Source organism: Mustela lutreola, chromosome 15 (assembly GCF_030435805.1).
Source record: "Mustela lutreola isolate mMusLut2 chromosome 15, mMusLut2.pri, whole genome shotgun sequence".
Classification (NCBI taxonomy): domain Eukaryota; kingdom Metazoa; phylum Chordata; class Mammalia; order Carnivora; family Mustelidae; genus Mustela; species Mustela lutreola.
In genome coordinates, this window is record NC_081304.1 from 11447807 (window position 1) to 11474687 (window position 26881).

At 50.0% G+C, this 26881-nt stretch overlaps 1 protein-coding gene across 10 annotated transcripts in view; it reads right to left on the bottom strand.

Annotated features, from left to right (window-relative positions):
* The window catches only part of ARSG (arylsulfatase G), a 104938-nt gene that overhangs the window by 24084 nt on the left and 53973 nt on the right, over positions 1–26881 (bottom strand). For 9 of the 10 annotated variants that reach the window (XR_009347952.1, XR_009347953.1, XR_009347954.1 and 6 more), the window contains 6 exons: positions 19744–19931; positions 15669–15716; positions 13695–13806; positions 10997–11134; positions 3608–3804; positions 2601–2681 (listed from right to left, as the gene is read on the bottom strand). Coding sequence is in view for 7 of the 10 variants with exons in the window: in XM_059148548.1 (XP_059004531.1) it covers positions 2601–2681; positions 3608–3804; positions 10997–11134; positions 13695–13806; positions 15669–15716; positions 19744–19931 (764 nt within the window). In the remaining 3 variants the exon portion in view is untranslated. The remainder of the gene's footprint in view (positions 1–2600; positions 2682–3607; positions 3805–10996; positions 11135–13694; positions 13807–15668; positions 15717–19743; positions 19932–26881) is intronic. The other variant, XM_059148552.1, reaches the window with a different exon arrangement.

Genomic DNA, 26881 nt, shown 5'->3' on the forward strand with positions numbered 1-26881 from the left:
GGTAGCTCTCGACAGGCGGGGCTCCGATTTTTCATCTGCATCAAAAATCACCTGAAGGACACAGTAAAACACAGATTGCCAGGATCTCACCCCAGAGCTTCTGACTCAGTAGGTCCAGGGTGAGGTCCTAGAACTCACGCATCTAACAAGTTCTCAGGTTGCACTACTGTTGCGTGTCTGGGACCACAGTTTGGCAACTACTGGTCTCAATCTGAAAGTTCTAGGCCCATATGGTTTCCGCATGGATATTCAGGCTTGGCGGTTCCAGGAGTTGATCCCTGGACAAGCCAGCTCAGTGTCCCCTAGGAACCTATTAGAAAGGCAACATGTCCGTGGCCACACCGAACTTGCGGAGTCCGAACTGCAGGATCCCCAGGGGACTGTCTGCGCATTAAAATATGGGAAACACTACTCCAGACCGTCCCTACTTAAAGTCAGGGGCATTGTTGACCTTTGTGTCAGCAGAGAGCCCGGCACGGGACTCAATCCCCCCCCACCCTGAGATCATGACCTGAGCCAAAACCAAGAGCTGGAAGCTTAACCAACTGAGCCATCCAGGCGCCCCTCAAAATTGTGTTTCTCATGGGGCAAAGAACTTCCCTCAAAGAAGAGAGCCCCATGCCCCATTGCAATACCTAACTCACTATTTCCAAACTGTCTCATAAAGGGGAGAGAGACAAGATAAGGTTGGTCTAGATAGGAGATCAGAGGTCACCTTCTTAGGGAAAGGAGCGCTATCTCCAGAGGAACCACATACTGACGCAGGCCGAGCCGCCCCAGCCAAGATCTCCATAGCCTTCTGGAATTTTACCCTCAAGAATCCTGACTCCAGGTTCGTTCAGGCTTTCCAACTGAACACTGCAGCCAGTAGCCTTGGCCTGCGAGAGGAGCAATTACAATCAGCTAACGCAAACCCCTCCCGGCTCCCACCCCACCTCTCTAGCCTACTGCTACAAGGACGAGGCACATTTATACCCTCCTCTCGGCCTGGCAGCTTTTTCTGCCCATTTCTCTGGAGAGCGTTCCTGAATGAGACTGGTCAAAGCGGTTGCTACGTTTGGAGAGAAACAACCGGTGAAAATGAAGCTGACCCATCACCAAATGGGGAGGGAGTGGGGCACCCAGTTCTCCTGACCCCCAACTCGAGGCTCCAGGCACAAGACCTGGCCACAGACACGTCACCTGTGAAGTTCTCCGGGGATCTGACTGGACCAACAGCAGGTTGAAAGTGACAATGGTCGCACTTCCAGACATGAGATACGCAAACATTCTAGCTTCTAGGTAACTACAGATATTCTGCCAGACTAACAGGAAAAGCAGTTTGTGTCCTCTGACCTGGAGACAGTGGAAGCCATAGCCCAGGAGGCTGGACAGTGGGAAAGCCCAGCCTGGGGAAGGGGGAATCCCCCAAGCCCACCTCTGAATCTCCTGGATATAACCGCCTTCAAAAAGATTTATTTTAATTATTTAGGACACAAATAAGACCAGTTTGTTATACAAAAAAAAAAAAAAAAAAAATCACACATAAACCCTCCGTCCCCCACCCAAAGGTAGTTTTTTGTTAACTTTTGATACCTCTCTCAAGACTGATCCTGAGGATTAGTATGCTTGTTTTCATATAATAAAATCAAACTTTATATATTGCTTTGTAACCTGCTTTACTCACTGAGGAGTATTTAAGACAAGTGTTTCCAGGTCAATAATATGCATCATTCCAGCAGTTCCCGAGAATCTCCTTAAATGTGCTTATCACCATTTCCTTAAGCACTCTTCTCTCGCTGGACAGTTGGGTAAAGCCCAACTATTTTTTTAAAAAACCCATGTGATGACCATCCTTTCACATCTATTACTGTGCACTTGGCTAATCAGGAAGAACTGATGCATCAGCAGGCATATTTTCCAAGCCTTCGGTCCTTACTGCCAAACTGTCCCCAGCTCAGCAGCTGTCTTAGAAAGGGAGGTCCTTGAAGGGCAGCATTCCCAGAGCACATGGGCACTGAGCAGGGCGCTGAGGAAGGTGTAAGTGGAAAGAGGCAGTGTCATGCAGTGGGGAGCTCACTGACTTGAACCTAGGGAGCAAGCCTGCCCCCCCACAAGATGTGTGACCCTGGTCAAGTTATTAGCTTCCCTGAGGCTCTCCTTCTTCATATGTAAATAGAGGTGTTAGGGATAATGTGTATAAAGACCTTGCATATTTATGCCCTGAATGTTTCCTGAAAGGATGAAATGAATCCCTGGTTGGATGGACGGACGGAGGACTGAAAAAAAATAAAAAAGGAAAGAAAAGAAGCAAGGAGGACGAGCAGGGGCAGTGGGATGAAAGTCAAGGTGAAGCGTATTTGTTGGAAGGTCGGACTGAGGGCCCATCCCAAGGGAGTCCAGGGCGGTGGGACGTGGGGTGGCCAGGCTCAGTAGAAACTCTCATCTCTCTATTGATTTCTTCCCCAGGAGCTGGTGGCTGGTGAACAGCTTTTCTGGGTTTCATAATGATGGCCAGCCAGAAGGCCTGCAGAGAAGCAGATCCTCCCAGAGACAGACCCCACAGCCAGCCTGGGCTCAGCATCCCCAGTATGAGGCGCCAATCCCAGCTGAGTCCCTACCTTGATGAACTTGCCACGATCCAGTGAAGGGACCCACGCTACCTGCCAGCTCACACTTCTGCGCCCACGGGCCGTTGTCTCCTGGAAACCAAAAGAAGCAACATGTAGCGATTGATAGGCTCATGGATGCTTTTGCCAATTCTCTCTCCCTGGACCCATACCCTGTCTCAGTCAGAGAAGAATCTCTAAAAACATGTATCATCCCTGCCCCTGAAGAATGACCTGTCATAAGAGGCTTGCCTCTACTGGGCGCTCATAGAGGTGGGCTTTCCCTGCCCCGAGTTAGCCCCAAGGGGACATTCTCATCTTAGATACTATTATCTTTTATATAGTTTTATTACCATCCTTAGCCCTGCAGCTCTTTCCTGAGCGCCTAGGGGGCACCCAGTGCCTCCCCGACATATCTCATGATCGTCCAACACAGTATGCAGTAGACACTACCGTGAGCTCAGTTTTGTAGGTGAGGAAACAGGCTCAGAGACGGTAAAGAGTCCCGGCCCGAGTCCCCGCCCGAGTCCCTGCCTGCCCCAAGAGCAGGGCTTGCAACCAGTGCCCCCATTCCAGACAGGCACCCAGGACCCACAATGCCTGGATAGGCCCTTTCTACAGCTCTCTAGTTCAGCCCACTCATCCAGAAGATATGACCTGGTGACCGGTAGTGACTGGAGTCTTTGGGACTGGGAAGACGGTGAGGAGGGAACCTGAGCACCACTCAAGGCCTACACAGGTTTGCAAAGTCAAAGTCACTGCCAGATGGCCCTAACTCAATACAGAAGAGGCCGGCAGGGTACCTGCTCTCTGCAAACTCTTCCAGCGGTTCAGCCTTAGAGGCCCCAGTGGGCAGGTGTTCGGCACTCAGGCCAAAAAACACTAGCAGGACGCCAAGTTCAAAGCAAGCCCCCTGCCCCGTGAAAAAGGATCACTCAGCCGGATTCTGCTCTTCAGAGCAGGGGTGGGCAGGGTTATCCATTAGATCTCAGTGAGCTGGCTGGGTTTGACTACTTCACCTGTAAACCAGAGGAATGTGTTTTCTTTCGCTGTGTGGTCAACTTTGTCCTTGATCTGGCCCACCAGGCTGTCCATCTCCCGGAGACTGGCGCCGTATGGCCTCTGGCCTTGTGAGTCTGCTGAGAGCTGCGTTCTGGATAAGGGCACGTGCATATGGGACAGGCCCATGTACAGCAGGAAGGGCCTTCCGCTGGCGCTGAAATGGGAGAGCCAAGAGGTGATTTTCCAGAAGGCTCTGCAGGCTTGTCAAGGGTCTCTGTGGCTCTCCTTTGCCTCAGAGAAGAGCCCCAGGACACCCTCGGCCCTATGCTCAGGAAGCACATATCGGTCTACAGCCTTCCTAGGGAAGGTAGAGGTCACCTGGTTAGGTAGTTAAAAACTGGGAGTCCTCGTAATCATTGTGAGTGTCCCCTGTCACTGACTTGGAGCTTATTAAATGTGATTCGTGCTGTCTAAATTCACCGTCGTGGTAACCCTCAAGTTCCCTTTCCTAGATGAAGCATCAGAGGCTCGGGGAGATGATGGGACTTGCCCAAGGTTACCTAAAATAACAAGTGATAGAATCTGGATTCAAATTCCCATCTGGCTGACCTGCTGCACTTTAGAATCCAGGGTAGATGTAGTTTAAAACTGTCTCTGCTCTTTTGCAACCTTCAGGCCCTTACATTCATTCCCAGCCTCTGCCCTTTCTAGGAGATGAGTGGATGACTCGCATTGACCACAGGCAATTTCAAGGGCACATGTGAGCATCGGGAATCTCTAGAACAAGGCCCTGTTAGACGCCCAGGTGCTGGCTGCTCCTATTCTAACCCCACCAATTCCCCTCCAGAGCATGGAGAGAGCCCAGGTTCTTGGCTTCCTGACTGTCCCCCACGCCCACCCCCAGGCAAGGACCAGGATCCAGCCTCGCCCCTTCTGAAACTGCAGGGAATATCACGGAGCCCCCACAGACCACACCTGCTGGGCAGGGTGTCTTTTAGGGGATCTATTACGTTGGAACAGAGAAGTGACAGAAGCCTGGGTCTTTTCTACACCAGCTACCCCCCTCCCCGCCCCCCCAGAGATAAGAGTTTCACGATGGCCCTGTATTAGCTTAGCCCAATTTACACCAGCCCATGTCAAGTCCTCTGAGTGGTCCCCAGCTCGGCCTCAAACGCACTGTTCCCCGCGTCCTGACTCCCGGGACTGTGCCTGTATTCAGCTCTCATTGTCAACAGGCATAAAAGTCAGGACACAAGTCCCACGACTAGGACCGCGCCTCCATCTTAACCGACAGTTTCTCGGCAACATTTCTAGGGCCGCGTTGCCCAATACAGCAGCCACGTCTCACGTACAGCTATTTAGGTTTCAATGAATGAAAACTAAATAAAATGAAGAATTCATTGTCTCACCAGCTAATGCACAGATGAGCCTTGAAGACGCTATGCTAAGTGAAAAAAGCCAGGCACCAAAGGACGAACACTGCAGGATGCCACCTAGAGAAGGTCCAGAGAGTGGTCAACTTCGTAGAGCTAGGAAGCAGGACACTGAGACTGGAGGGAAGGGGAAACTGGCTTCTAATGAGCAGAGTTTCAGTTTAGGATGATGAGAAAAAGTTCTGCAGATGGATGCCAGTGACGGTTGTCTAACAATGTGAATGTCCTTAATGCCTCTGAAATGTTCACTTCAGGGGGTCAGTTTCATGTTATGTCTATTTATCACTATATAGGCATAAATAAAAATTCTATATATTATATGATATATATTATCTATTCAATTCAGTGTTTCGGTCATCCAAGCCAACTATTTCAAATGCTCAGGAGCCATGGGTGGCTGGTGGCTACCATCTTGGACCGCACAGATAGAGAATATGCTCAGCCTGGTGGATGGATGTGGTGGCAGCTAGTGCTGATTTCATGTCTGTTGCCTGTTCTCCCAGGGATGATAATGTACAGTTGTATAGGTCGTGTCCTGCGCCAGGACATCCTGCTGAGAGAATAATTAAATGCCTAATTCCAGCCCACAGTCCACCGGCCACCCCAGGTGCCCTGGCAGAGATCAGCAACCACCCAGAGGGGGCTCCTGTTTCTAACAGGTAGACACCACGTGGCAGTGGTGTGCAGCTGAAGTGGGGTCCAGCTCCAGGGATTTTGCAAGCTAGTTGTTACACATGATCATCATTAAAAATTAAACGATATCAGCTTATAGTGAAATAAATCATGTAAGAAGCCGAAATCATAAATTCTTACAATTTATCGCTTCCTGATTATTCCGCTATGTTTTGCTACTATGCATGCCTTGAGATTATCTTTTGCATCTGTGTGGTGCCAAGGCCATTGACCGTGTCCTTTAGCGCATCTCTTACCAAATCCACATTTGGTGACATCTTGTTTGTGGCCTGAAATTAGCCAATGTGAGACTATTCACACCACAGAAATGGACAAATGTTCCAAATCAGGGCTTCCCTGCCCCGCCATAGAGTGCTGGTTGCTACTTATTTACCAGGTGGGGGATGGGGGAGGTTCCACTGCCCACACTTTGTCCCATCCCCATCATGAGTCTCTAAGCTTCCACCTTTAATCAAAGTCCTGTCAGCACCCCAGGCCAGAGGCTGAGAGACGTGCGCCAGGCTAAACAAAAGCTGCAGACAGAAAGCACACGCTCCGGACCCCTGCCTCCAAATCCCTGGGATTTTTATTTCATGGCTGTGCAACCCTTGGCAATTAACTTCACTTCTGTCATCTCTACGATGGGGACGCTTTCACCCCGCCCCCACCCCCGATAGAGCTGTGATTGTTAACTGCCTATAGTTAATTAATGATAGCCTTGTTATTGACAATTCTGAATAATACATGATGTGTGGTGCTCAGGGTATACCTCTTTACCCACATCCTGATGCCACGCTAGAACTCAGGGAGACAGCATCATGCGGAAACCATGCACGCTGACTCCTTGGGTGCACCTATCCCCCAAGCCAGCCCTGCAGTACGCTGCTGTGTTGCACATAAAAACAGTAATATAATCATAAGGAGTGGAGGAAGTCTGCTGCTTTCTAGAAAAGAAAAGCTGATTATGTCTTTTGATATATTTAAATATATATTTATATACTTATTACATATTTTATTATATATTATATATAATACATGTATTTGATATTTGATATATATTACACACACACACACATATGTATGTTTAGGCACCAACACAGAATGAGGCTAGAAGAACTTGCTCAAATCTACCAAAAGGGTTTATGTCTGGGGTGTGGCATTCAGGGTGATTTTTTTTTTTCTGTTTGTTTGTCTCTGTTTTCAGAGATTTCTAAAGCGGACACATAATTGGTGTGGCAAAACGAGTGGAGTAGTGAGTGAGCAGAGAAGAAAAACAAAGTCAGACGTCGGGACATTCCGAGAGAGAGAGGATGGGGCACGGCATGAAGGCGTGCTACAGATTAAAACCCAGGACAGCCAACTATGGACAAAATCATCTGAGCTGAGTTAGAAAGACCTCTCAGAAAAGGTCCCCAGTATGCACTTGGCCAGAGAGCCAGACCTGCAGGTGGAACCGGGAGGGGTAGGCATCTGCCTGGTTGGCTTCCGGCTTGGACAAAGGGTCTCTCTGGAATGGACTTGCCTCCACATTTCTCCATCTTTCTCTGGGCTTCAGTATTCAAGACACTGTTCTCAAAGCCAGACGTGAACCCAGATCCTTGTTCAGAAGCACACGGGGGCTCCACTGCAGCCCCACCCAGCAGCCCAGCATTCGAGGCCATTCCCAACCTGGGTCCCTTCCGGCCCTAACCTTCTTCCTGCCCAGAGACTCTTCCTATATAGGCCAGCTTCTCAAACACCTCACCTTCTGCCCTCCTGTGACTTGGTCATGAAATTCCTCTCTGGCAGTAACTTCCTGGTATCTTGCCTAAAAACATTTACTCAATTCTTAAGTTTTAGCTCAAAAGCCAACACCCCTCCTCTGCTCCCAGATCACGGATGGCTTCCTGCTGCCTGCCCGTCTTCCCTCTCCCTCACCGTCCTCATCAGCATTGATGATACAAACTGGGTGAAAGTCGGCTTTCCACAAATCTGCTCCCTACTAGCTTGCGAGCCACTCAAAAGCGAGGACAGATCTAATTCACGTCTGTACCCCTAGCACAACATGGCACATCTTTAGGGCAAGATAAAATCACTCACTCGTTACTCACTCATTCTGTGAATATTTATTAAGTTCTAAATAGGCCCCCGGCACTGGGGATAGAGCCAGGAACATAACAGGATTTCTACCTTCTTAGAGCTTCACATCGGATTGGAAACAGGAGAGGAAAATGCAACTAAAAATTGAATCAGATAATTACTTACAAATTAATAGCAGTAATGGAGAAGAACTACATACAAGGGTGCTGTGGGACGGTGTCATGGGGGAACCAAGCTGGGTCTCGGGTGAGGCAAGAGATCCCTACGACGGTGAGGCCTACAGCCCAGGGGCTACAGGTGGGCTGTGCAGGTGGCCACTGGGGGCAGGCAGAACAGCACCAGGGAGAAGCTGCAGGAGAAGACGACTCCAGACCCACTGCCCAGCTGCTCCTTAGCTCCTTCTTTGCCTCACTCTGTATTCATCGGCGCCTTGGCACAGGAGAGAGGGGAAAGAAGGGGCTGGGGAGTGGGCATGAGCTTCTCCTGAACCCGGAGCCCTGATGCAGGTGCCGGGTTGGTGGGTACAGCTGAGCGCTGGGTGAATGGAAGGTGAGAGGCAGACGAGCAGGGGGAGGGTGATGCAGGGAGGGTCAAGGAGTCAAGTATGGGAGGGAATCAAGACTTTGATATGGTTCCTTGGCTCCAGCCCAGAGAGGCAGGGGGGCTTGTCTGTCACCCGTGCCCCTCTGGGACCTAGTACTGAATGAGGAACGCTCTGTCGCGTTGACTATTCACTCTGATTTCAGATATCCTGAGCTGTTGCTTATGCCTAGGCCCAGCACACTTGAATTCCCTATGCAGGCTCAGCATACCATCCCAGACCCTGAGGCAGCGGGGCGGCAACAGGACTGGCAGCTTCGTGACCCAGGAGCCTATGACATCTTCTCTCTTTTTTGTCAGTTAAGAGCTTTCCGGGCTGTTTGAAACATGCTGCCAGGTCAGAGGTCGAAAATACATCTAATGATCTAAGTAGAAACTTTTGCAGAAGTCACGGGAGGGCTTCTTGCATGGGGAAGCAGGATACCTCACTCTTGTGACTCCTAGTAGTTTTGACACACAGGCCTAGGTGGGGGAGGGCCTGGCCCTGGGGGCAAGGGTCACAGTGGAGGAGTGCTGATCTAGGGGCCCCTTCTTGCTGGTGTTCCAAAAATCAAGGATGAATTGGCAAGTCAAATCCTAAAGAAATCAGCATGCCTGAGGATTCTTTTCCATAAGGTCAAAAGGCAAAGGGATTCATGTGACTTTTTACTTAATAACTAATTAATAAATTAGGAAACGCTTCACCTTTTTTATATGATAAGGAGGTTGTTCATGGATTTGTCTGTCTTGTAAGTGATTAGTTAACTGGTGGACGAAGAGCATCGTGCCCACATGAGAGCACGTGGGCTCCTCCCTCGTCCCCGGCGGGCTGCCATTCCTCTGAGGGCTCTGTGCTGTCCCAAGCACTGAGGACTGAACTGTCCCTACCAGCCATGAAGCATCCACCTGTCCGGGACACAGGGATCCGAACCATCTCCAAGCTCCAAGGAGCAGAGAGACGTGTTCAACCCTCCAGATGGGAGAGGGTCTTGCCTGTTTCATATCAGCCGCTACCTGGGGAAAAAAGCCAGCATTTCTCAGAAAGCCCTGAAAACTTTTAAGCTGCAATCCTTGAAGCCCCAATAGGCTATCTCCAGATTTAGGCCATAAGGAGGTTTTATAATTAGGAATAAATCACTGCCTCTGCTCTGCCTGTTGTCCTGCTCTCCAGAAAAATCTGTGGCTGAGCAAGGGGTTGGGGCCATTCTTGTACAGTCAAGGACCGATATGCTCAGTGATCTGCAGGTGGAGTCCATTTTTAATTCTGCACAAGCAGACAGGCATGCAACAGGTTTCTTCTTGCCTTCTTAGGCTAAGGCTGTGGGGAATACCAAAGAACCTGCTGGAAGATATCCCACCACCCTGGAGGAGTTTGCAGTCTTGGGAGAAAGATGAGCTGAGCACACCCAGGCTCGGAAGAGGCCAGAGCAAAAGCAGTTGTGAAGGGTCGGGTGAGGCCGAGGTGGGAGGGGTGAGGCAACCCGGAGTGGGCACAGGCCTGCACCTCACTGCCTGGGGGTGCGCACCCAGGGGTGAGGCATGGTTCTGCTTTCAGTGTTTTGTTATTCTTCATGAGTCAGTTCTAACATTTAAATATCAGGAGATTCCACACATGGGCCAGGTAGCTCATGTGTCTTGTGAAAGAGAAGGATCTGATCGTCTCGGCTCCCATTCCTTAAAGAAGCCCCAGGCAGCCAGAGCTACCTACCCAGGCAGGTAGCAGATGTTCCCTTAGAGGGGGCCTGTGCTTTCAAGTTCACCATAAGCCCTATCTCTCCTTAATGCCTTACACTTAGCCTGCTTCCCTCCGAAGCTACCAGGGCCCTGCAGATGCTGGAGTTTGTAGCCCGTGTGTGTTACACTGAACAATGACCCCCAAAGGTATCTTGGGTCCCATCCCAGGAATCTGCGAGTGTTACATGTTATGGCAAAAGAGACGTTGCAGGTGAAACTGAATTAAGGATCTGGAGATAGGGAGATGATCTTGGATTCAGCTGGAAGACCCTACTAATAACTGCAAGTGTCCTTAAAAGAGGGAGGCAGAGGGAGATCTGACTACAGAAGACAAGAACACAAAGGGATGATAGAAGGGGAGATGAGAATGGTGGAGCCCTAAGCCGGAAGAGAAGACAGAAGAGCCAAGAAACATTCCTCCCCTAGAACCTCCAGAGGATCGCCCCGCTGATACCTTGATTTTAGCCCCATTGGACTCATTACGGGAGTACAGCTTCCAGATCTGGAGGAGAGTAAACTGCTGCTGTTTTAGCCAGTAAGCCGGCGGTGCGTTTGTTACCGCAGCAGTACGAAGCTAATCCACCCTGCCAATTAATGAATCAACAAATGCCTTGAGTGCCTAGAACACAGTGGCGGGCCCTACGTCCAGGAGCTTAGAGGAGAGGAAAGAATGATAATGACAACAGAGCACTATCTGAGCCAGGATGGGGAAAGCTCCCAGGAACTCTCGGAAGATACCTGCAGAGCTTCTCACCCAGGCCTGCAGATCCCAGGGGAGACTGTTCTCCAGGGAACAGACACGCATCCATCTTTGTTACGCAAAGGAACTCCAGCACGGGGGCCCTGAGGCCAGGGGACATGTGGGGTGGGGGGTCAGGGGGCAGCCCCGGGGAGCCAGGGGGCTCTTACCTTGCATGCTGGATGAACTGGGTAGCTTTCTCGGCATACTTTTGCGCCAGGCTGCTCAGGTTCACGGGCTGCTCCACGATGTTGAGGTTTTCATAGAGAGGAAGGGCCACATCGGTGTAACAGTCCCTCTCAAGGTTTCTGTGTGGAAACCACAGATGGTATTCATTTCCATGACCTAAGTAGCCGTCATGTCAAAGAAAATGCTTTTATGCAGCGATGCGATGTGCATGAACACAAAACACTTAATAATCTGCCCCAGATGATTTTTCCCATCTGTCATTTCCTCCAGGACAAAATCAATAAAATACCTTCTTCCCTTTCCTTCTAACAGACTTTTACGCTCCTTGGACAAGTCTGGCCACTCTGCAAAGCTCACAAAGACTTCCCTGAGCTACAGACATTATCCCATTTTGTTGCAAAAGAAACTGAGGTCCAGACAAACTAAATTACTCAAGCTGAGTCCCACAGCCAACCAATAGCCGCCATCCCTGGCTTCTTCCGCAGACCTCCCTAAATGATGGCTTCTGTCTACAGGGCACGATGCTGGGCGCTTTCCTAGGTCAACTGTTGGGACTTCATGTGACCTGATATCTGACTGTAACCCAGGGAGCTGGGGACAGTTTAAACATCTCAACCATGTTTGGAAAATTTGGAGAAGCTTTAGCCACTGGAAAAAGTGGGAGTCAAACCAGTTATAGCTCCTGAACAAAAAACAAAGTCTATGGTCTTAGAGCTGGAGATGAACCGACCTATGAATGCTCCCACATGAGTGGCTGAGTAATAACTCTGGCCGTGACCCGTGGGCGAGTTACCTAAGCTCTCAGAACCTGACTCTCCTTATCTCAAGTGTGCCCCCGCCCTCTGATGAGGTCCTGAAAGGACAAAACGAGACAGCTGAGTGTTAGTGCTCTGCACGCTACCCGGCATATGAGCAATGCCATCAACCCTCGGCCTTCCAACCCAAACCCCACAGCGCACTGGGAGAGAAGCTGGGAACCACGGGGAGAGAAGAGGGAACAAGGGGCATCTCAGGGAGGGAAACTGTCCTCATGGGGCAGGAAGGACTGGAAAGAGGAGAAAATCCCCCATCATACCTAGATGCACACACACTCCCTTCCAAAAGCTTGAGACAAGTCAGACTGGGGTAAATAATCGCCAAGGGCCACAGGTTTTGGAAAAGGGAAAAAGGATTATCTCCATAATAGGCATGCTAATGCTAACCTCACTGTCAGTGTCAAGTTTTTCATGTTGTTATGAATTTGTGGCAACTCCACCATTACCTATAATCTCTCCCCTTCCCCCGCAACCTCACCCCCACTAAGCCAACCCTTTATTTTCCAATTTAACATGGATTTAAAGGGGCCCGGCTGACATGTGGCAGGCCACGATACGGCCAACTGTGGCCCATGGGCGGCGGCTGGTAGGGAGGGCAGAGAGACGAGCTATAGCTTCATTTCTCCTGCTGCCACGTGCACACAATCCCCTGTGCATCTGGTGAAAATGCAGACTGGGGCCTGGGGGGAGTGGGGGTCTGACATCCTGCTTTTCTGACAAGCACACACGACCGCCACACTGCTGGGCCAGCAACCACAGTCTGAGTGGCACACAGGCTCTGGACTCAGGAGGACTCTGATTGGAATCACCAGCTCTACCTCCTACAGCTGCAGGGTGACCTGGGCAAGCGGGTCCTTACCTGTACCTTTCCAGGGTCCTCACTTCTAAAATCAGGCCAAATACCTGCCTCGCACAATGTCATGTGGATTGCGGATAAGCATGGAGGGTGCCCACACTGTGACGACGTCTCAGTACGTGGCCGTTATTATATTAGCTATTGTGTGATTAATGAGCCAGTGGAGACTTGCCTTCCCCAGGGGCTCAGACACCCGTCACCTTATCAATAACCGCAGTTTGCGGGCTGAGAAACAGGAACACCTGGTTTGTGTTGTTCTGTTGCCTAAGTAAAGTCTAGCATATTTTTCTGATATTAAATACACCGCACACTCATTGCAGAATATTGGGAAAATACAACGAGAAAGAAAGACGAAATGAAAACCCCTTAGTCCCGCAACCAGAGGGAATGAGCCACTGTTAGTGCTTCGGGCTTCCTCCCTCTGAGTTGGGCTGTGAAGCTATGGACACAGAGGCAGCTAAGAGCACACTGCTTGTGAGTTGGCTCCTGCTGTTTTCATGTACCAGTATCCTGAGCATTTCCCCATTCCATGGAAGAGGATTTTAAAGCATCCGGCAGAGTGACAGCACGGCATTTCAAAGCCAGATGCTGGTTTCTTTGCCAGGGGGCGGGGGGTGGCGAAGCTTGTAAGGAGCCTTGAGTGTCTTCTCCCTCTCTCTAGCCCTCTTACATCCAGTGTCTAGGCCAGGTGAGTGGCCTGGCAGCGAAGCCAGAAGGCAGAGGTAGAGCGAGACCCCACATGGGTAAGTCCAAGGCAGCACCAGGCCCTTCCCAGCTGAGCTAAACAATCCAAGGAAACCGCACAATTCCAATGAAATAATTTTTTGACCTAACCCTTGCTAAAAGTTTGCTTACACTCCATGCAAATAACGCAAATTTGCACTAAACCTACTCTTTTTTACTGACTTAAATCTCTCCTGTGGCCTTCCTAATTGACACCTACTGGACTATACCCTGGGGACTTCACCTTGCTCTGGAGCCCACTGCCAGTTGTTTGAATGGGATTACCTTGCTGGTCTATCGTCCCGTGGACACGCTGGACAAGGAGGGTGGTTATAGCCCGGGGTGTCCGTGCAGCCCATATCATGGCTGTATGGGATTCCAAAGTAGTAATCAAAACCTGGAAGAGAAGCAACTGGTGAGCACCCCCACTTGCCTTCTGTTCTATGAGTCTGCATTCTTACACCCAGGACAAAAATTTAATTTTCCATGATTTAATACTGCAGGGCTATGGAGTATGTAATTAAAAGAGGATTTGATTAATATCCCTTTGTAGTATGCGAAGAAAACACTTTGTTGGGTTCTGGCTGTTAAGACTAGCTTTGCCAAACATCTTGGGATTAGAGTTAACCCAGAGTGGGAGGAAGTGGAGAGACGTGTGGCACCCCTCCAATCGCCAGTGCACTTAGGAACACATCCAGTAAGGAGCTGGTGAAAATCAGATACGGGCATGGCACTGTAGACATAAACAAGGGCCTGCAAGGGCCTGAAGGGAAGATATGCAGATGACACGGGAAGAGGGTGTATCTGAATGAGGGTAAAGGAGCACCAGGACAGTACATCGGGGAAGGGGTATAAGAAGCAGGAGGAGACACAAATGAACTCAGAGACAGGAATCAAGAAACCTCAGAGTACCCAAGCCAGCAGGCTTTTTGAGATGATCTGGTCCAGGGACACAAATGTATAGTGGGTGCTCTCTCTTCTCAGTCCCAACAGCAGACACCACAAGTCCAAAATGGCACCACCTCATCCTGCTCAGCGGGCTCCTGTCTCAGGATCCATCCCCCACCCAGCACAGGACTCCAGGTTTCGACATCCAAATCTAGTTCAACCTCTTCATTTCTCAAGGAGGAAGCAACCGCAAGTGGGAAAAGTAAGTTCTGTGGTCATTCTTAGTGGAAAAGCCAGGTCTTCACTTCTTTTACCTGCCACTCCTTACAAAGCACACAAGGAAGATGCTAGGGAAGTCCAGCTAAAAAGATGAGGCACCAGGGAAGGGAGGAGGGGGAAGGAGCACCAGAGGGGAGGAAGGAGTGGGACAGGGTGTTGGCCGGTGGGAGCCGGAGGCTGAAGGCTGGTTGCTGGCCGGTTCCCTCGAAGCTGTTCTCCAAATGGAAAAATCTGCGGATGCATACGTTCCCCCACACCTAGCAGAGAGCACAGCAGCCTCTTTCCATGGAGCTAGAGGGAGATCCTGAGGTGGAGTGAGGGGTGGAGAAGTCCACAAAATACTCCGAGAACCACCATTAAGGAAAAGCCTGCCCTTTCGCTTATAAAATAGCAGGAGCCGCCAGGAAGCAAACTCAGGGAAGGACCCCAGAGAAGCCTGAGCTGCTGAGATAATGACAAGTCACCTTCAAGAGAAAGTCTGTGGGTTCCCATCTGAAAAGGAGGAGGCAGGTCACGGGGAGAGCAGAGGCCCAAACCACAACTTTGGAAAACCATCAATAATTCGGTGAATTGGACATTCAGAGAACTCATCAATCAGCAAACTGATTTTCAGGTAATTGGCTCAGGCAGCTGGATCTTGGCCTATTCCCCAAGGTCAGAGAGTCAAAAGTCTAAGGCAGTGAATAGCTACAGGAAGAAGGCAAGACGGGGCATCTCCTGTTTGGGCTTATGGCCTGCTTCTGTGAACCCACTGGACAATTTTTACTTCCACTGCACTGGACATGTCTGGATCTCCCAGAGGCCAAATGTTTCCTGAGATGTAGACACCGATGGGCTTGCGACGAGAAAGCCAAAAGGGCTGGCAGGCACCAAGGTGGGAGAAGGCCAGGAAAGATGCCAGGAGAAAACAATGTGAGACCAAGGGGTGCCATAGTCTCCCAACTGCACCTAAGTGACCCCGTGAATGAAGACATCCTAACTCGGGAGCGGTGTCCCCCAGAAGCAGGATGGCTTAAACATTAATGGAAGCCTTCTACACCAAGATCTTTACTTTCTGTTTCCCAGGGAACAAGTATCCCAAAGAATTCTTACCACGGAAGTTGGGGTGATAAGAGCCATGGTGTCCGAGATGCCATTTGCCTGTAGGAAAGCAAGAGAGAGACTTTCAGAGGGAACCCCCAAGGGGATTCCCAGTGCCTCTGGGGAGCTGAGCACATACGCAGTCCTCCATCCGTGTTGCCCTTTACAGAAGGCAAGCAGAGAGGCTGCAAATGCTGGGTGAGAGCCAAGCCTCGCTCTTTGGGACTGAGAGGGAGTCCACAGGGACACAGAAAGCAAGCAACAATGACTCAGGACCTATGCAGGAAAGCACACAAAGAAAAACAAGGCAAGCCTTCACTGAGGGCCCACAGACGCCAGCGGGCTGAGCTTCCGCCCCTCAAAGTGGGTTCAGTGCCCACAGCAATCCCACAGTGCCCGTTGTACCTGCTCCGACCTCCCTCGCTGGGGCTCTACAAAGACCCAGAGGACAAGCGTGGGCCCCATATTGCCTTGGAGATGCCTGGTTTCCTCCTACTTTCATCATCTTCCTCTCTGAGCACCCTCAGCAGCCCGCAGAGGCTGGACGGCAGACCACCTCCCCCTTCCCGAGGCTGTTCCCCTGCAGAGAGACTGGCCTGGTCATGCATGGCTGCTCCTCACTCTGTACATGTGTTTGCTAGGGAAGAATGCCTGGGAAACGTGTGGCAGAAGCTCTGACCGTGTTGAACTCTTGGACATAATAATTCCGCTCAGAGTAAAGACCCCAGGAAAACCACCCACAAGGCAAGGGACAGAAAAAAGAATGCGGTCCAAAGATCTAAACAGTGCCAGCACTGAACAGCACGTAAGAGAAAGAAACGCGCAACTGTAGGGGGTGGCTAAGTAAATTATTTACCTGGCCTTGACAAAATACCACCAAACTATCTTTTAGAGACAAATGCATGCAACAAAAGGTAATAATCAGGAAATCTAGGGAAAGGGCAGATGGGTGTCTATTACTCCCTTTTGGCAATTGTGCTGTAGGTTTGGGGGAAAATGTAACAGAAAGCAGAGGCAAATGGCTTCGGCACTATGCGGAATGCTTGGATTAAGCATTACATGGAAATCCAAAATTAAAGTGTTTAACTTATTTCTAAAATTATTAAAATTATTGTAAGGATGTACAATTGTGTGACACAGAAATATAAACTCAAGAAGGGGTTAAGAGGAGGCCCAAGAGGTATGTATGCAACTAGGTAGAAATACATGACCGTGGACCAATGTTAGAAGTAAAGCGTGGGTGGGGCAAAGGGGTTTGATATTCCTTTGGTGGGTTTTTTGTTTTTTTTTTTTAATTTTTCCCCTAAGCATGCTTATAGGAAGTTCATGATATCAACACACGGATATGGCTGGATATCCTCTAACATGCAAATGGTGGGATGAGCAGTGAAGGGAGAGGGGAGCAGCTGAGCAGTTGATATATAATCAGTTGTTCACCTGGGGTTCAAAGCCATGAAGAGGGAAGGGCAAGTGGGACCCGGCTCAGCTCAGGAAGCACCCAGCCCCCTGCTGCCTCATGAAATTGTAGAGTCAGAAAGCCCTAGGAGACAAACGCTTCCAGGCTGTTAGTGCGACCCGACCCGGATGCAAGCGATGGAGCCAGTTAGGACACTCAGCCCAGCATGGGGGCTTCACAGTGAGCATACCTCAGGGTACGGGCCAGCAGGGATTGAAAAGACGGCATCCTAATTTGCACCTCCTCCCACCGGGGCCTGCCACACTCCAGTCTGACCTTCTATAAAAGTAGGTCCGGGGGACGCCTGGGTGGCTCAGTTGGTTAAGCAGCTGCCTTCGGCTCAGGTCATGATCCCAGGGTCTTGGGATCGAGTCCCACATCGGGCTCCTTGCTGGGCAGGGAACCTGCTTCTCCCTCTGCCTCTGCCTGCCTCTTTGTCTGCTGCCTGTGCTTGCTTGCTCTCTCTCCCTCTGTCTCTAAATAAATAAAATCTTTAAAAAAAAAAAAAAAAAGTAGGTCCGGGCTGATATCCAAGATCTATAAAGAACGCCTCAAACTCAACACACACAAAACAGATAATCAAGTCAAAAAAAAAAAAAAAAAAACAAAAAAAAAAAAAAAACGGGCAGAAAACATGAACAGACACTTCTCCGGTGAAGACATACAAATGGCCAACAGACACATGAAAACATGTTGCCCGTCATGAGCCATCAGGGAGAGTCAAATCAAGAAAATCAAGACCACACTGAGGTACCCCCTCCCCTTCCACCAGTTAGAACCGCCAACATTAACAAGGCAGGCAACAACAAATCTTGGGGGAGGTTGTGGGGAAAGGGGAGCCCTGTTACACGGCTGGTGGGAATGCAAGCTGGTGCAGCCACTCTGGGAAACAGCGCGGAGGAGCCTCGAAAAGCTGAAAAGAGAGCCACCCGATGACCCAGCAATTGCACATCTGGGTATTTACCCCAAGGATACAGATGGAGTGAAAGGAAGGGGCATGTGCACCCCAGTGTTCATAGCAGCAACGGCCACAGTCGCCAAACTGCGGAAGGAGCCAAGATGCCCTTCCACGGCCGAATGGATAAAGAAGATGTGGTCCCTATATACAATGGAGTATGACGCCCCCATCAGAAAGGACGAATACCCAACTTTGGGATCAACATGGACGGGACTGGAGGAGATTATCAAGCCAAGCAGAGAGAGTCAATGATCACAGGGCTTCCCTTGCCCGTGGAGCATACGGAATAACACGGAGGCCATTAGGAGATGGAGCAGAGACGTGAAGTGCGGGGAAATCGGAGCGGGAGACGAACCCCGAGAGACTGCGGACTCCGGAGAAGCAAACAGGGTTTCAGAGCGGAGGTGGGTGGGCGGACGGGGGAGCCCGGGGGTGGGTATTAAGGTATGAACGAGGGCACGGATGCGTGCGGCGCTGGGTGCTCTGGGTCAACCACGAAGCTTCGAACGCTTCATCAAAACATAAAATAAAATCATTCAGAAAAGTTAAAAAAAAAAAAAAAAAAGAAAGAAAGAAAGAAAACAAAGTCAGGCTCCAGAGGAGGAGGCGGGGCCGACCCCCGAAACTGGGGCCCCACGCCCCGCCCCCCACGCCCCCCCCCCCACGCCCGCCACTTCCGGGAGGTTTGCAGGAGGGAGGCGGGAATCCCCCGGGACCAGCTCTCGCGAAGTCGGAAGAACAGCCCCGGCAGCCTGAGGGTGCCCCGGGGGGAGCAGCCTTGGCCTCGGGACGGGGGACCAGCCCTGAAGCAAAGCACCAGGGCCCGGCAGGGCCGACACACCGCGGCTGGGCAGTGAGCCGCCCCTCGGCCCCCTCACGCGGCGGAAGCTCGGTTTCCTCACACCCAGATGATGGCGGACATCATCCCTTCAGAAGGCATCTCCCTGCCCTGACGCAAATAAAAACTTAGGGCCGGGCAGGTAGGAACTTCCCAATCACAGGGAATCCCACACAGATTTTAAAAGGAAAGGAAGCTGCTGGACAGTGTGGCCGACGCTGCCTCGTGCCCCCACTTACCGCACTAACGGATGTCGGGTTTGGTTCCCAGGTGAGAGACCGCCCGCCCCAATCCGGGTCCTAAGCCCAGTTTCCCAGCCTTCCTTGCAGCGGGGCGTGGCCATGCAAATCCACCAATCAGATGAAAGTGCATGTCCACGGGGAGGGGTGGGCGTGTCTTTCCCTGGTAGAGGCCTGGCACCTGCTCTCTTGGTTTTCCCTTCCTTGAAGCCGGATAATGGTGAATGATGCTGAGGCCGCTCTCTTGCAACCAAGGAGCAACAAGCATGAGGCCGAAAGCTAACGGACTACGGAGAGCGGAGCAGAAACTTAGAAACGGTTTCCTGCAGCAGCTGAGCCAATGAAAGCAATCACTCACCTCTCAGCTTATTACAATGGGAGGAAAACCGAAACCCTATATGGTTTAGTTCCCTGTAGGGTCTTGTCAATGACTTATAGCTGAAAGCTTATCGACCTTATAGAGCAAGAAATAAACAAAAAGGAGCAGAAGAGGCAGCATGCTGGGTCTTTGCAAACACAAGGCAGGCACCGCAGGAAATGCTGTAGGAGGTGCAGGGTTGGGGGGGTGGTCCCCGGTTCCAGAGCTCCAGTGTTACCTATCATTCCAGTGACGTAGCCAGCTTGCTGCAGCACCTCCGCCAAGGTGGTCTCGTTGAGCGGCAGACCCCCCACAGAGGTGACCGCAAAGTTGTGCGTGACTCCGTTGCGGAGGCCAAGCCGGCCGGTGAGCAGGGAGGCCCGAGAGGGCGAGCAGGTGGAAGCAGCTGCGTGGAAATCCACAAACCTGCACAGAAAGAAAAGGGATTGGGGTCCTTCCGTCCACAGACAGCCAAACCAAGGGAAGTTCAGTTCCCACCCAGGTCCCAGGATTCCAGTGCTGGGAAAATCTCAAAGGCCACCCCTTGAAAGGACAGGTTAGGAAAATAAAGTTCAGAGAGGTAATGCAACGAATTCAAGGTCACACAGCTCATGCAGATTGGTTTGATCCAGTATATTTAGTGGATCCTCTTTATCCAAAGATTCCATATTTCAAATTCATGGACTCACTGAAGCCCAACTGTTATCTCCAAAAATCAACACGCATGGCTTTTAAGCCCTCACTTATGGACATTCCAAGATGTCCCAAAACACCATTTTGTTTCCTCACATGTGCATCCCTAGCCGAGGATGACGAAGGTGACCTGGTTTTGGCTCCCATACGACAAGCAAATGTCCTCTTCTCCACAGTCTACTGAGTGCTATAGTTTTTACGTTTTTTGTGCTTTGTGTTGGTGATTTTGCTGTTTAAAATAGCCCACACACATAGGTCTGAGAGCTGACTACTTCAGCATTATAGAGATGTGATGTGCCTTACAGAGAAAGTACAAGTGTTAGATAAGCTTCATTCAGGAATGCATTACGGTGCTGTTGGCCATCTCAATATTAATGAATCAAAAACTATATTAAATCAAATGTTTTAAGACAGAAACACACATAAAACAAGGTTCTGTGCTGATCTGTTGTCTGTAACCAGAAGCTCACAGAAGCCGAACTCTGTAGATGTTCTGGAAGCAAAGTTTCAGTATTCCTTAATTCAGTGTTCTCAGTGACTTTATAGAGGAACTACAGCCAGTAGAAAGAACCTGCTGTATCTATTACACTTAGTCTCCAACCTTTTTTGGACACTGTAGAGAAATATAAAAGAAGTCTAGGCATTCTCCTATCATCAAGGAATGTGATTAAACTTCATGTCACTAATAATGGGGAAACTGACCTTGTGTGTCCCCTGATAGGATGATACCAAGTTGATATCATCGAGGATTCTTGTCAAGAACATTTAACCTGAATCTAAGACCTCTGGACCTAATTCCCAGGTTATAGGAAATGTAGTTGATAGAAGAACAAATTAAATGACACCACAAGGAAATAATCTAACAAGCCAGTCTACACATTCTATGACAACTGGTGTCAGTCTTCAGAAAGTCAATATCCCAGGGAAAAATGTGATAGAGGGGCGTGTTCTGTACTAAAGGACACTAAAGAGACAAACCAAATGTCATATATGTTCCTCGACAGAATCCCAGCTCAAACATGCTAACAACACATTTGGGGGCCAATTAGGGAAATTTAATATGGACTGAATATAAGATGACATTGCATGATCATTGTCCATTATCTTGATTATGGCCATGTAGGAGAATGCTTTTGTTCTTTTTTCTTTTCTTCCAGTTGTATTGGCATATAACACTGTATTCATTGAAGGGGTACAACATAATGATTTGGTAAATGTATATATTGGGAAGTGATTACCACTAAATTTGGTGAATGGCCATCACTTCCCATAGTTATGAGTTATTTTTTTTCTTGTTATGAGGATTTTGAGATCTTCTCTCTTAGCAACTTTCAAACATATAATACAGTATGATTAACTAGAATCACCATGCTATGCATTACATGCCTAGAACCTACTTATCTCACGACGGGGAACTTGTACCTTTCCACGCCCTTCACTCATTTCCCCCACCCCCACCCCCACCCCCTGGCAACTGCCAGTCTATTCTCTGCATCTGTGAGTTTGAATTTTTTAGATTCCCCATACACTTGAGATCATATAATATTTGTCTTTCTCTGTCTGAGTCCTTCTACCTAGCATAATGTCCACACCCATATTGTCACAAACGGTAGGATTTCCTTCTTTTTTACAGATGAATAATCTTCTGTTGTCTATGTATATCACATTTTTTATTTCATCAGGAATATATTTTTATTACACTAAGGATGTTATTACATTAAGAATGTTTTTATTCTTTTTTTTAAAGATTTTATTTATTTATTTGATAGAGATCACAAGTAGACATAGAGGCAGGCAGAGAGAGAGGGGGAAGCAGGCTCCCCGCTGAGCAGAGAGCCCGATGCGGGACTCAATCCCAGGACCCTGGAATCATGACTTGAGCCGAAAGCAGAGGCTTTAACCCACTGAGCCACCCAGGCGCCCCAAGAATGTTTTTATTCTTAAGAGATATATGCTATGATGTTTATAATAAAGAAGCACTCTGCACGCTTCCAATGACTCAGGAAAAACACCACCCTATTTACAGATAGAACAAGTGCAAGCAAAAATGGCAAACTGTTAATAACGGTGGGGTATACTGGTATTTATGTGACTATTCTTTTCACTTTCTTTTATGTTTGAGATTTTTAATATTTAAGTTAATAATTGGGATGCCTGGGTGGCTCAGTGGGTAAAGCCTCTGCCTTCGGCTCAGGCTGTGATCTCAGGGATCGAGTCCCGCATCGGGCTCTCTGCACAGCAGGGAGCCTGCTCCCCCCACAACCCCGCCCGCCTCTCTGCCTACTTGTGATCTCTCTCTGTCAAATAAATAAATAAAAATCTTTTTTAAAAAGTTAATAATTAATGTATAATAGTATAAGTTTCAAAAGGATGACAACCCAAAGTCTAGAATGAGCAAGGCAGTGGCAAGGTCAGTGCTGGAGCCTGGCGGGAGGGTAGGGAAGGTAGGGAGAGGCAGCTTAAAATAAAGCTCAGCGTCTTAGAACCACGTGTGTCCAGGGTGCCTGGAGGCGGGTCCGTCTGCTGAGCCACCACCCCGGGCAGAGAGAAGACCAAGGTCTGGTGGGTAAGGGACTGGCCCACAGACACCAGGTCAGCACAGCCGAGCAGGGCTCGGTGCCTCTCCTCTCCTCTCCCGGGTCTGCAGAGTGCAAGCTCCTTGCCAAAGTCAGCCTCCACCCGGTACGCTCTCCCGGATTTTTGCATGGCCTTTCTTGCCTCCTCGGTTTTCCTGCAAGAGGGCCTCTGTTGTCCTCTAATCGGGCACCCTAGGGTGTACATGGTAGCACTGACCCCAACCCCAATTATTAAACCCCTGGTTTAATTAATTAATTAATTAATTAAATTAATAAACCCCTGGTTTATTTTTGTATCTTTTCATTCTGGGCCATCCTCCCTCCATGCCAGCTCCGGGCAAAGGGGGCTTGGCCCATGCTGCTAGCTGCTTATCTCCAGCTCCTAGAACAGGGCTCTGGAAATACAGGGGGAAGGGCAGAGAGAAGATGGGGAGAGGGGAGGGGGGGAAAGGGGTCTTTCCTTCCCAGCAACTTCATTGTAAGTGTAACCAAACCTCAACATAAACATTACTGGGAAGTCTGATGGGGGGGCGGGGAGGTCCGCTAGGCACATTCGCCAGAAGTGTTAAAGATAACGAGCTGGCATGGAGGTTACAAGCATAAGCATCGTGATGTGAATTGTCATGAAGAGAGGACATCAGGGGATGAGGTCACAGAAAGCAGGGCCTGTTTAAATACTTCCTTCCCACACACCGCAGAGCTTGGCTCACCACCTGCCCCCTACATTAGGGCCTCAGGTCTCCGCCCTAACCCCACACCTGGACGGTGGCGACCCCCAAACCGACTGACAGCGGCTCTCGACCAAGACTGGCCACTTGCCCAGGCCGCCTGCCCAGGGCCATGTTTTCTGGGGGGTCAGCGTAGGGGGAGGATTAGAGCAGCGTGGGGACATTTTCTTGTTTTTGTGCCCTCACAGAGGCCAGCCTGGGACAAGAAAATGTGGACATGCATACCAATCCCTGCTTCTCTGAGCACACAAATCTCCGGAACACTTGGGACAGAGGGGGTTAAAACACAATGTTTAAAACGGCCTCCAGGTCCAACTGGACTAAAGAAAGCCTTAGGAGTCTGTAATGTTTACGCTCCCCTCCATGATGCCCTACAGAGCTCCTCCCCCACCCCCCAGCTTGATTACAGAGGGCCCTGAACACCCTGCCCTTCACATTGACCTTGGCATTTGGAGGGGTGATGGCCCTGGAGGGTAGTCAGGACCGCAGCGTGTTTCAGCAACACAGTGGTTTCCTCTTCTGCTCCTCCTTTCCCCCTCTTTCCTTTTCTTTTTTTTTTTTAAGATTTTATTTATTTATTTGTCAGAGAGAGAGAGAGAGGGAGAGAGCATAGCACACGCAGGGGGAGGGTCAAAGGGGAGAGAGAGAAGCAGGTGTCCTGCTGAGCAAGAAGCCTGATGTGGGGCTCGATCCCAGGACCCCAGGATCATGACCTGAGTCGAAGACAGATGCTTCACCAACTGAGCCATCCAGCCACGCTTTTCTCTCTCAAGCCTAGGGATTATAAGGAAAAAATTTTTAAAATCTTACCAACTGACTGACCAGGTGACCCAATAATTCCACCAGCAGGACTGGGAGTCCCCACAAGAAATGAAACCAGGTACTCAGACACGTACTGACACGTTCATAATCACAGCAGCCCTGTTCCCCGTGGCTGAAAGGTGGAGGTGACACCCGCTCCGCGAGTGGGTGGACAAAGTGTAGACCATCCACCGGCTGGGGGAATTACGTCCATGAAGAAGAATGACACCTGCTACAATGCACATGCACCTTGAAAACAAGACATGAATGGAGAAGCCCTTCAAAAACAGTCAAATGCCCCAAGTCAGTAAATCCACAGAGATGGAAAACAGGGGCTGGCGGGAGGGGGGTCTCGGGCAGAATCTACTTCCTGGGCATGAGGTCTCATTTTAGGAGGATGAAAATATTTCTAAGTTGGATAGGGATAGTAGTTGTATCATGTTATAAATGCACTAAATGTCTCTGAGTTGTTTGCTTTAATTTTTTTTTGAAGATTTTATGTATTTATTTGACACAGAGAGAGACAGTAAGAAAAGAAACACAAGCAGGGGGAGTGGGAGAAGGAGAAACAGGCTTCCTGCCGAGCAGGGAGCCCGATGTGGGGCTTGATCCCAGAGCCCTGATTTTCCCATTAATCTTCTTTTTCTAAAAAGTTATACTTATTTATTTATTTGACAGAGAGAGACATCACAAGTAGGCAGAGAGGCAGGCAGAGAGAGGGGGGGGGGGGAGCAGGCTCCCCGCTGAGCAGAGAGCCTGACGTGGGGCTCAATCCCAGGACCCCGAGATCATGACCTGAGCCAAAGGCAGACGCTTAACCCACTGAGCCATCCAGGCACCCAAGTTGTTCACTTTACAATGGTTAATTTGAGGCCACCTGGGTGGTTCAGTTGGTTCAGCGTCTGCCTTCGGCTCAGGTCATGATCTCCAGGGTCCTGGGATCAAGTCCCACATCAGGCTCCCTGCTCAGCAGGGAATCTGCTTCTCTCTCTGCTTCTCTCCGCCCCCACTCCTGCTCGCTCTCTTTCTCTCTCAAATAAATAAATAAAATCTTTCAAAAATTAAAAAAAAAAGGTTAATTTTATGTCATGAGGATTTCACTTCAATTTAGAAAATCATCCAAATCTTACAGACTCAGAGGAAAATGCCAGATTCCAGCTGAAGAGGCGCACGAAGCTGGGTGTCAGGTGCGCTGTTCTTCAGACGGGAAAACACTCATGTATAACTCAGGTGGCGACCTATCATTTCATTCAATTTAGTCCCAAACTAGCGGCAAGCAGGGACGGAACCATGACAGACGCTGAGGAAGGACAGAGCCAGTTCCTGTCCTCAGTGACCGTTCAGTCTAGTTTCTGAACAAAAGCCTTACAAGGCCGTTTCTGCTTTCCTGCGAATGAATACAACCACTTCTGTCGCACTAACCGTGGGCATGGCCTTTTGTGAGTGTTAATTCATTGAACGCGGCAGCCCTAGGTTGTGCTGTTGTATATAGGTGGGGAGTATATACCCAGTATATAGATGGGGAGACTGAGGCAGCGGGACCCACGGCCGGACACAGGAGAGCCGCGGTTGGTACCCAGGCATTCTGCTCCGTGCCAGCCCCCTGCCTTAAACTAGGGTCCACAGGCAGCCTATAAACTCAGACCCATCCGATCCCAAATCCTCTGTGCAGGCCCCATAACCACGTCGCCTCCACCAGGAAGGTCAAAGCCCATCTGGAAAGCCGAAGGGAAGGGGCTGGGAGTATCCACTCCACAGGCTGTCTTAGGAGGAGACCCGCCCCGAGAGAGAGAGAGAGAGAGAGAGAGAGAGAGAGTGGGGTTTCTAAGCAGAGAGGAAATGCTCACAGTCCCTCAGACTCAGGGCACGGGCCCAAGAAGTTTAGAGGCAGCATCCAAAGACGGGTGTGGGACACACGCACCCACCACACTCCCCCCACCGCGCGTGCACACACACACACACACACGCTCCTCCAAATGCCGCTGGCTGAGAAAGGAGAGGAGCGCTAACTGGACGTCAGAAGAACTTCTTGAAATAACATGACAAAACACTGTTATGGTCAACCCAGATTTGGCCCAGGAGCATCCAATCCTGAAAACCTTCAAGAGGAAAACCAGGCACCTGGACACCTGGGCTCCTTGGGGTCCTGCCTGAGAACAAGAGGCCACCACACTCAACAGCTTCGGGGTCTCTTTGTCAAGCCGTTCTGGGAATTCATGTTTCTGGAAGAAACAGTTCTCCACTGGGCTTCCTCGGCTCCAGACCTCCTCAGCCCACAGCAGCGGGTTCCCACAGCCTCCCCTCCCCAGAAATCACCCCGAAAATGGCTAAAGTCCCTGACGCCATTTTTCAAGGTGACAAATGGCAAAGAAGGGACATCCTCAGGGAGCCGTGACATGGCACCTCGAGATTCCAGAAGCTTAGGCTTGGACCTGCAGCCACTCTTGGAAGTAGGCTGTGCTGAGGCTGAGGGCAGGGAAGGCGTGGGCCCCAACACGCGCCGCTGGGGACACAGGTGCTGGGCGAGGCCTCTCTCCAGGCCTCAGGGGGACCAGGGGCTATGGCCTCCCACCCCCCA